The following is an 11,196-nucleotide window of genomic DNA, read 5'->3' as shown; positions in this document are numbered from 1 at the left end:
GGAATATACAATATATAATATATAATATAATATACAATATACAATATAAAATAAAATAAAATAAAAATGGATGGCACCATGAAAGAAAGTATTGAATGCAGATGAAATATTGAGTGTTCAATATAAAAGATCAAATATATAAATATATAAATATAAATATATAAAGGCGACTCGAGTTTCAGGGCTATTTCCCTTCGTCATGGCCGGTATGACAGACTTTAACAGACTGTATATATATATATATATATATATATATATATATATATATATATATATATATATATAGTTAAAAAAAACAATAACAAAAAAACAAAAAAACAACAAAGTGAGGACGTGATATGGATAGTATTACTGGACGCTCAGGAAAGGAAAGAGAGTATATATATATATATATATATATATATATATATATATATATATATATATTTATATATATATATATATATAAATATAATATAATATAATATAATATAATATAATATAATATAATATCTATACGTGTGTTTGTCTGAAAAATAAGCAAAACAGTTTTTAAAAATCACTACTAACCTGAAAAGATTAACTCAGGCCAATTAATAACTAGGCACCATATAATATGTTTATCTCTAAAAGCTGAATATTAAAATTTGATTGTTCAACTAAAAATTTCGTGTAGCGATGTTTCAGAGTAACACGTATGTATGTATGTATGTATGTATGTATGTATGTATGTATGTATGTATGTATGTATGTATGTTCTATTTTAATTTTAATTACTAGAATTCTTCCTCTGAAGAAGGAGTTAGTTCTAACAAAGATACAAACCTAGATCTTCGGAGTGTACGAGATAAAAAAAACCCAGCAAAATCAAATTCTTAACTTAAGAAAAGTCTTGCATATGTTTACACTTCCGCTTACAGATTATATTTAATACATAAATAAAACATATGTATGTATGATGTGTATATGTGTATGTATATGTATTTATGTGTGAATGATGTGTGTGTGTATGATATGTGTACGTATATGTGTGTGTCTCGTAGAATTTAAATTTGGTGGAGAATCAACCTCGACTCTAATGAGATTACAGGCTATACATAATTCGTACATGTGTGTGTGCTTGCATGTAATATATATTCATAAGAGAATGTATATAGTGTATACATGCGTGTATAACACTGTATCGTAAACATTCTCTAACAAGAGTCGTTTATGTATAGAACAAAATTCGTTACGATGTTTGTTCTCGATTGCACTATTCTGAGTTCAAAATGTGTGAAAATCCGCTTTGCCTTTTACCTTTTAGGGGTCGGTTAAACAGATTCCCAGTTCAAGAACGATGGATTCATAGAATTGTCAAATTGTCACAGCGTCGACCAAGATGTGTTGGTGCGTGAGGGGGTGTGACTAAGCTGAAACGCTAATGTGTCAGAAGTGTGCCGGTGACGTGACAGGGGTAAGTCAGGGTTCTGTTAGTGTTGCACCATTTGAGTATCTGCGGTATGTGGTTTCTGTATCAGTGGTGTGACTGTAGAGCGTCGGTGTGTATCAGTGATGTGACAGTGGCGTATCAGGGGTGTAACTATGGTGTGGCACTAGTGCGTTGGTGTGACACTGGTGTATTGGTAGTGTGTTGGGTGTGGGCGTCAATGATGTGTCAGCCCCTCCTCTTCCTCCTCCCCCTCCTCCTCACCACCACCACCACCACAACCACCACCACCACCACCACCGCCACCACCACCACTATTTCTCAACTTATATTTTCAGATTTTCATCTTTATTTTCCCTTTTAGTGATTTGACTTAATTTCATTTCAGTTAATCTGCGTGTGGGCAGATGTGCGTGTGTGTGTATATATATATATATATATATATATATATATATATACATAGACATACGTACAAGGGAGAGATGTTTAGATGTTTTTGTATATCTGTAAGTATGTGTATTCATGCATCTATGTGTGTGTATGAGTTTGTCTATGTGTCAGTCTGTGCGTTTATAAGATGCTTGTTGTATATATATATATATATATATATATATATATATATTCTTTTTTATTGATTGCTAACGGCTAATTTCGTCTTTAAATTTCCTTGATATCTACTGCAGTAACAACAACAATTACTACTACTACTACTACTTTGACTTTTGCTCGACAATCATCTTATTTACCTGAAATAAATATCTGTTACATTTCCTCTATCAACCAACCTAGAAGCAGGAAGAAGAAAAAGACGATGAACAAAGAGAAGAACATACGTCTTTTATTGTTGTTTTTTTTTTCTGGATTTTTAATCACTTTTTTATCTCTTCGTATATTTTCAACAATTGCTGTTGATATTGTTGTTGATGTTGATGTTGGCTTGTTGAATGAAGTATCACGCTTTATTGCAATACTGATTGGGACGTGTTGAAACTACAAAACAATCAAGTGGTTTGCTCTAAGCCGTCGTTTATTGATCGGGAGGTCGGTTAAGAGGGTCAGTTAATGCATTGGTGGTGGGGAACGGCAAATGAAAACCAACGAAATACGAATCAACCAAAAACGAAAAACGAAAATGAACGGACGGAAGTTCAGTAGCTCGGATGTGAGCACAACAGGATGTATATGCTTTGAATATACAGCATATTTTGATTTAAATATCGTAGCCATAGAGCTAGCTTGAGTTGGATATCTTACCCATTGGGGTTGGTGGATTTAAATGTCTTAAGTATGGATTCAGTGTCTGGAAGGTGGCGTTAGTGTAGTGAACATAAACATAATACAGAGTAAACTGTCTTTGGTCATTGAAATAGCTGATATGAATGTTTTAATTTAGAGCGACCTAGATTATTTAAATAGTTTGTTCTGAAGAAAGGATGTATGTCCGTGGCCTTTACAGGTTCTTTGAGGCCGGTGAGGGCAACAAGGTTAAAATCTTTCTTGACGACTGCAGGAAAGCCATGGGCAAACAAGGAACTCCAGAGGGACAACATTCGGGGAAAGAAGCCCCTAGTGTTGTGGTTAGTGTTGGGCTTAGTGAATTGTGTACAAAATACGGGTGGAGGAAAGAGAAGAGGCGAGTATGTTTGAAATGCCTGAGTGAAGGGATCAGAAGACAATCCTGGTCTGAGAGACAGAGGTCATTATAGTAGCAGTAGAAAAGACAGGAAGAAGAGACAGAAAATCTGTCCGGCAGAATTTAGAATATAGACATGTTGAACTATTTCATGTCAATCAGTCGAGTGGCCTTTCTTTCGAAGTCACCCTAGATAGACACAGATGGAGTTCAATATATTGGTCATGAAAGTAGCTGGAGTTAAACGGTGTGGTTATAAAGATGGCTAGCCAAAATTAAATAACTTCACCATGATGTACACAACTAATATTAAATGTGTTGACCAAGGTTGTAGCTAAAATTAAATGCCTTTTCACTTGAGCGCAAAGTTATATGATAGTTAAATGATTTAGCCAAGCACCAGGTCAAATTTGAGAGGCGGAGGTCATTAAAGTAGCAGTAGAAAAGACAGGAAGAAGAGACAGAAAATTTGTGGGTCAGAATTTAGAATGCAAAGTTGTTGAATCATCTTATGTCAATTAGTCGAGTGGCTTTTCTTGGAGATCGACCAGAGTGGACACAAATGGAGTTTAATATATTGGTCTAAATGCTTAGAGGCATTTTGTTCGCCTTTACGCTCTGGATTCAAATGCCACCAGAGTCGATTTGTCTTTCATACTTTCGAGCTCGATAACAAAGACCATGCAAACACTGGGGGTTGATGTAATCAACTTGCTCCCTCCTCCAAAACTGCCGATCTTGGATCAAAATTTAAAACTATTATTAAACCTGGCGATAAGGCGACGAGCTGGCAGAAGCGTTAGCACGCCGGGCGAAATGCTTAGCGGTACTTCGTCCGTCTTGACGTTCTGAGTTCAAATTCCGTCGAGGTCGACTTTCCCTTTCATCCTTTCGGGGTAGATGAATTAAATACTAGTTGTGTACTGGGTCGATGTAATTGACTAGTCCCTTGTTCCCCCGACCAAAATAACTTTAGGTCTTGTGCTTATAACAGAAAAGATTCCTGTGCCAACTCACACCTAATAAGAAACAGTCACCAGCGAACTGTTGCAAAGTTCAAACATCCTTTGATACAAAATTTTTAACTACTACATATATGTAGCCGGCGAGAATGCAAACAACTCTTGTCTTGTTTTTCAAAAAGAAATCTACAAGTATGTCTACGGGAACTTTTGAATCGGCGACTGCGTCTGCAAGTGATGCTAGGCGTGAGTCTAGTATGAATGAAAGTGATTCAGAAAACGATAATAATAATAATACTTTCTATTATAAATAATCTTGACAAATTTTTTACTTTACACAAAATATTCTTTACATTCTGCTGTTGTTTTATTGCCATCATTTATTTACGAGTTGTTGTTGTTGTTGGTGGTGGTGGTGGTGGTGGTGGTGGTGGTGGTGTTGGTGGTGGTGGTGGTGGTGGGGTGTTTGAGTATATGCATATGTGTAAAAAGATATGAGTTCATATATATATATATATATATATATATATATTCATATATATGATATGTGTGTGTGTGTATATGAATATACACACGTATGTTCCTCGATATTGGGCTAAAATTACTCATTATCGTTACAAATAAGACTGAACTGTGTTGGTGTATACAGATGTGTTTATTGTTTTCTTTTAGAGCACAAAAGACGTTTCTTCATAATCCATAGATTAGCTTCATGCATGACTGGTTATGGCCAGATAAGATTTATTTACTAACGGAAGCCATTCGCTTGTTTTCTTGAAGAAATTCTCCAATAAGATAAGACAGAATATCTTGTCTTTTCACATATTCAACCATCCTCAATTTCCTGTGCGCGCACTCGCAGACACACAAACACACACGCATATCACACACACAAACACACACACACAGACACACACACACACACACACACACACACACAGACACACATACACACACACAGACACACACACACACACACACACACACAGGCGGGTTTTTTCTCAATCACAGAAAATGTCAAATCTAAATAGTGTTGCTGATGATAATGATGATGATGATAACAACGGCAACGACAGCGATGATGATGATGCTGGTGTTAATGTTTTTTTTACTTGTCATAGGGGCACTGGTGAGGGGGACATTACGGGGATAGTTTACAAATTTTGTGAGGAAAATGGTGAAAAGGTGAGAGAGAAGAAAGTAGGAAAAAGTAGTAACATGAGATAAAAATATACATGTCATACAGGGTATGTATACACATGAATGTTGCAATCTTCCTGGTACAGGAGACCCTCCAGCTGGGACCAGTCAAGGAACCCCACCAATCCAGGATTAACCTGACCTCCAGAGACATGAACCCTCGCCTTTTTGTTGTTCCCCAATCTACAGGTGCATACATAGAGCAGGTTCATTCACTCTAACCATTTCTTTGTCAGAGTCATCTGCTGTTTACGAATTCACTGAGAGAAATCACTGTTCTTTCTGAGCGGAACCTTTGAAAGTTGATGAGGGAAACTTGTATCCTTGCATTGGCAAGGTCACTACACGAAATAGCCGAAAGCAAATAACATCTGAAAAGCTGGAAATAAAATTCCGCAAGAAAATAGAATAAAAAAGAAAATCAACACAAATATTATTGTTAGATAAGGTATATTTCCTTTAAGTACGATATCTCAGCGGAATATGCGCGTTAAATGAAGACAGCACAAGGTACTATGAAAGGTCTAATAAAGACGAATAAAGCAGCATAGTTCACTGAAAATTAATTATGTATAAGTTTTAATGATTATAACAACTACACAATGTTTACACAACAAATACACTCAAAAATGTTACAGAAACAAAAACACTAAGCTATCTTCTTAACATAAAGAAAAACAGAAAAACCTGAATAATTTCTATGTAAGTCTTAGAACATCTACCTACTCTATCCTAAAGTGAAAAAGAAATCAACCAGTTATGCCCAGAGATAAGACTATCAACAGACAGACAGACAGACCAACAGATAGATAGATAGATAGATAGATAGATAGATAGATAGATAGATAGATAGATAGATAGATAGATAGATAGATAGATAGATAGATAGGCAGACAGACAGATAGACAAACATAGGGATAAACAGACAGACAGATAGATAAAAGTGGCTACCTTAGGTCTGGAAGGCTAATACTAACATAATGCGAATAAACGTGTTAATAAAAGAAGTCTGTCTCTTAATTTTAAAGTTCAAATGAAGTACAAAATTAACAAACGAGGATGCAGGACAAACGACTATGAACATAAAGCAGTACAGGCTTATAATTATATATATATATAATGTAGGAAAAAACTGTTTATTTAGTAATTGCGGTGAATTATGTATAAATATTTGGAAGGCTTCTATTAGGCAAAATCCGCAAGTGGATCGCTGGTCATGGTATGGGACCCCGGAATCTATTATGGCTCAGGATATCCTGTATGGTCCCTTTATTTTCTATAATTCTCTTCCATCTATCAGGTAGACTTGCAAGGCCCTTCCTCCAAAATTCACTTGACCCTGACGAGAAATACTCCTCCATTACCTTCCTGACCTCGTCTACAGGATTCATATTTTTTCTGTCCAAATTATTTTGAAGACTGCGGAATAAATGATAATCAGATGGGCAATGTCCGGCAAATATGGCGTCTCCCATTTAAATTGCTCCAGCCTTTCGAATGTCATCCTCGCTGTATGTGGCCGAGCATTATCCTGATGGAAGAACACCTTTCGTCTTGAAAGCAAAGATGGTCGTTTTTCTTCTAGCGCTGACTTCAGCCGCTCAAGCTGCTCGCAGTACACCTCCTTTGTTATTGTCTCAGAAACCAGAAAACAGGGCCGATAATTCAATATAACTCGAGGAATGAGCTTTATTTTTATCTTTTATATCAATTTTTGTTATAATTGATTTTCCTTTACATTATTCTCTCCTTCTGTTTCTCTTTCCAGTATCTGACAACACCAAAGCTAAGGCGGACATTTTCACAAACAACCCACAATCCGCTTTTAGAGAAGAAAAAAAAAGACGTTAAACAGTTTGTTCTTTTTGTCTTTCATTTCCTACAAATTTTCTCGTTGTCTTAGTTTCTCTTTAAACCACATTCTGCATTACTTCCACTCTCTCTCTTTCTCTTTCTTTCTTTCTTTCTTTCTCTCTAACTTACACATAGTCTTTCTGTCCGTCTGGTTTTCTGTCTCTCTCTTTCTCTCTCTCACATGTTCTTTCTCTGTTCATTTCTCTCCCTCTCCGGCTTCCTCTTTCTCACTCTCGCTCTCTTTCTCTCTCTCATCCTCTGTTTTCTATCTTAATTTCTCTAACACACGATCTCTCTTTCTCTCTCTCATCCTCTGTTTTCTATCTTAATTTCTCTAACACACGATCTCTCTTTCTCTCTCTCTTTCACATACCTTGCCTGTATCTCTATTTCTATATTCCTCTCTCTCTCTCTCTCTCTCTCTCTCTCTCGCTATTTCTCTCTGACTTTGTATCTCTATCTCACAATCCATCTTTCTCTTTCTCTCCCATAAACTAAGTGTCTTTCTCTCACACTGTCTGCATTATTTCTCTTCGCTCCAACTAACACAACCTTTGTCTGACTCATACCCCATCTTTCTTTTCCTTTCATTCACACATCTCTGCAACACTGATTATCCTCACTTTTCCTCTCTCAAAAATTAAATTCTAAAGCTTACAAAAAAGAACAAGAAAAAGAGACAGTGATAATTCTCCTACTTTTCCCACCACCAAAATGAACGACAGCGAGTCAAGTGACTCTGGAGGTTTTGACTCTAACTCAACTGCCACACGTAATTTGGGCAGCTTAAATGAATGGCATAAGATAGTTATGTCTCAATTGTCCCCAGAAGCCCAAACTTTTCTGATAGTTCTTTACAGTTTAACAACATTCAGTTCAGTATTCGGTAATATACTATCAATAATAGTCTTCGCTAAAGGCAAGAAATGTAAAACGGACATTAAACCTTTTCTTCTCAATTTGGCCGTTTCTGATCTTATCATGGCATTATTCTGTATTCCATTCACCTTAATGGTGGTGCTTTTTCACATATGGCTTTTATCCCCAATCATGTGTACCCTGGTTTCGTTCCTTCAGGTATTTTCTGTAACCATGAGTTCCTCCACGAATATAGCGATTGCTATCGATCGACTTATCGCTGTTTTGTTCCCGCTTAGAATTCGCATAACGTCGTCTCGATCCAGCTGCACGATCGCCCTGATCTGGTTGTTCTCGGTGGCAATAGCTTCCGCAGAATTATTTGTGGCCAGAGCTGCAGAAGTTTACTTCCAAGGAGACATCGTTAAGGTATGCGTCGAGACCTGGGAAAAACCGTTGCTCGGTTTGATTTACTGGTGGTTGAACACCGTTTGTCTTTGTTTCATTCCTTTTATTGTTTTAATGGTGACTTACTCAATACTTGTTAACGTCTTGTGGAAGAGAAGAGCACCAGGAAATGAGGACACGAGCAGAGACCAGCTGGCCATAAGAGCCAAAAGAAAGGTGAGACTGCCATTATTTTAATGTTGTATATCTTGTGCTTGTTAATATTATTTTATCTGTTTTACGACAGTCACTCTGAAAATTGTACACGTTTTATGGCAATCGGTTAGATTACTATATTTATTTTGTTATTGGGATTAATATGAGTGTTTTCTTAGAATCCCCTTCATTTCCACTACAGGCACAAGGCTTCGAATTTGTGGGAAGGGGATAGTCAAACCCAGTACTTGACTGGTACTTAATTTATCGACCCCGAAATGATGAAAGACAAAGTCAACCTCAGCGTAATTTGAACTCAGAACTTAGCGGCAGACGAAATACCGCTAAGTATTTCGCCCAACTGTCAGCTTGCCGCTTTCTCACATTCACTTTATCGACTGTACCTATCACAAATATGCGCACTCTTGAGTGGGAATCTGGTTCGAGAGCTTCAGGGTCTTGGAGAGTGTGGTAGAATTTTTGAGACATCAATGTTCCGAGGTCTACTCTGTCCCGGTGTAATGACACTCTTCAGGGTCCCATTTATGGTTTGAATCGCATGTATCCACCCAAGACAGGGAATGCTGAAATAAAGGGATGCAGCATGGTGAATAGGAACAATTTTGTCAGATGAACTTATTGAGTCAATGGTTAATATTACTGGGTCAACAGACATTAAACTGACAATGGCAAGGATCATCTAGTCTAGTTAGAGAACTACTGTTTATCATCTATAAAGATAGCGTTCGAGGGTGAGACATTTTAGCAAAGGAAAGACCAATGTAACTAAAACCCAAACCAGACATTCATGCCTCGTCGTTCGATTCGGGTCGTTTGGTGTGTATGAGTTGAAAGTGGTCCAGGTAAGTCATTCGACCGATTTGATTGCATCACACTTAAATGTGACTGATTGTTCAAGATAACACCATCTATAAACGTATTGTGTTTAAAAGTGTAAAATATAACGGAAAGTTATCCTGGCAGCGGCTGTCTGGCACGTCGGATGCATTTCAGCCTTTTTAGGCCTTGTCAACGATGTTTACTCGCAGCAAGCCCAGTGCTTAAACGAGATTTGTCACCTCCGATATATCGATATATAGCGAACAGTGAATAATACATCTATCAATATTACCAGTAGCTACTGAACTGAATGAATAAAAGAAAAAGATGGCGTTCCCGCTAGCTGCTGCCGGCACGATTTCTTTCTTTCTCTCTCTCGCTCTTACCGATGTATATTGTTTTTAAACGGAGCACGTCTATGGTAGATTTTATCTCGGACCAAAATCACTGCAAGTTGCCGATGAACAAGCATTAAATATCTAGTTTGCAAGATTCGTTATGTGAATTCGTGTCCCCTATTTGAAAAGAAACCTTAATGACACCGAACGGATGTGTCGCGTAGCCAACTAGAAACAGTATTTCCTGGGGCTAAATAGCAGTATTTTTCGCTGGTGGTATCCTATACTTAATGTGTACTTATATTTACACTTCTTTTATTTTCAGGTTGTAAAAATGCTACTTACAATTGTAGTCATGTTCGGTGTATGTTGGACGCCTCTTGGTATAATAATCATGTTCCTCGAGTACAACAATGATCTAGTTTTTACACCCGGTTCCAAATTGATGTCTATATATATTGCCCTACACTGGTTAGCCATGGCCCACTCTTCTGTGAACCCCATCATCTATGGCTTCATGAATGATAATTTCAGAGTAAGTTAATCTTGTTATTTTGTTGTTTTAACTCCAGGTAAGCCGTCTGGTCCAGTAGATGTACGAAAAAAGACGTTCCATCCGTAACCATCCATTCATATTAAGAAAGTGTATTTCATACATTTTTTGTTTACCCTTAGCTCATTTCTGATTGAGCAACGTGAAATGGAGTGTTTTGCTCAAGAACACAACGCGTTGTCCGGTCCAGGAATCGAAACCACAATCTTACGATCATGGTGCTGACATCCTAACCACTAAGCCACGCGCCTCCACACACACACACACACACACACACACACACACACACACACACACAATATATATATATACATCCATGTATGCGTATCTGTATCGATCTGTATGTTTTCTTCTACTTGCAGGATGATTTAAAAGGCCTCTTCAAGAAATTGCGACTCTTTTCGTCCGTAAGATCAGCATCAACAGAGCATGCGCCATAGGATTCAAATACGACGAAGAAAATTACTTTGGGAAAATTTAAATTGAGGGAAGTAAATCTTCAGACTTCGAGGGAAAAATGCTTGCCCTGGCTGACTGCAATGCCAAAGTTGTTCTACAGGAAAGACAGGTCTATTAGTATCCAAAGGAAAGAAGTAATTTCGTGTAAAAGATTAAGGACTACAAGTGAAACATTCTACAATTCCTTTTAAGCCTCCCTTAAAACACGCATGCATGTATATATTTATTATATATATATATATATTTATTATATATATATATATATATATATATATATATATGTATATATATATATATATATATATATATATATATATATATATATATATATATATATATATATATACATACATATACATATACATATATATATATGTATGTATGTATATATGCATATACCTATATACATATATGTTTGTATGTATATGTATATATATACATATATATATAAGCGTGTACGGATACACATACAACGTCAGGAACACACC

General features: G+C 36.7%; 1 protein-coding gene across 4 annotated transcripts in view; it reads left to right on the top strand.

Annotated features, from left to right (window-relative positions):
* LOC106875769 (RYamide receptor) overlaps positions 1 to 10,919 on the top strand; it is a 30,418-nt gene extending 19,499 nt beyond the window's left edge. For 2 of the 4 annotated variants that reach the window (XM_052975576.2, XM_052975577.2), the window contains exons 2-5: positions 1,286 to 1,435; positions 6,972 to 8,539; positions 10,022 to 10,231; positions 10,612 to 10,919. In XM_052975576.2, coding sequence (XP_052831536.1) covers positions 7,772 to 8,539; positions 10,022 to 10,231; positions 10,612 to 10,689 — 1,056 coding nt within the window. In that variant the 5' untranslated portion in view covers positions 1,286 to 1,435; positions 6,972 to 7,771 and the 3' untranslated portion in view covers positions 10,690 to 10,919. The remainder of the gene's footprint in view (positions 1 to 1,285; positions 1,436 to 6,971; positions 8,540 to 10,021; positions 10,232 to 10,611) is intronic. The other 2 variants (XM_089339067.1, XM_052975578.2) reach the window with 2 other exon arrangements.
* Positions 10,920 to 11,196: the final 277 nt, after the last annotated feature.

Source organism: Octopus bimaculoides, chromosome 21 (assembly GCF_046866305.1).
Source record: "Octopus bimaculoides isolate indiv1 chromosome 21, ASM4686630v1, whole genome shotgun sequence".
In the NCBI taxonomy this organism is placed as follows: Eukaryota; Metazoa; Mollusca; class Cephalopoda; order Octopoda; family Octopodidae; genus Octopus; species Octopus bimaculoides.
Note: the sequence above shows the minus strand (reverse complement) of the source record. Positions and strands in the feature narration are given on the sequence as shown.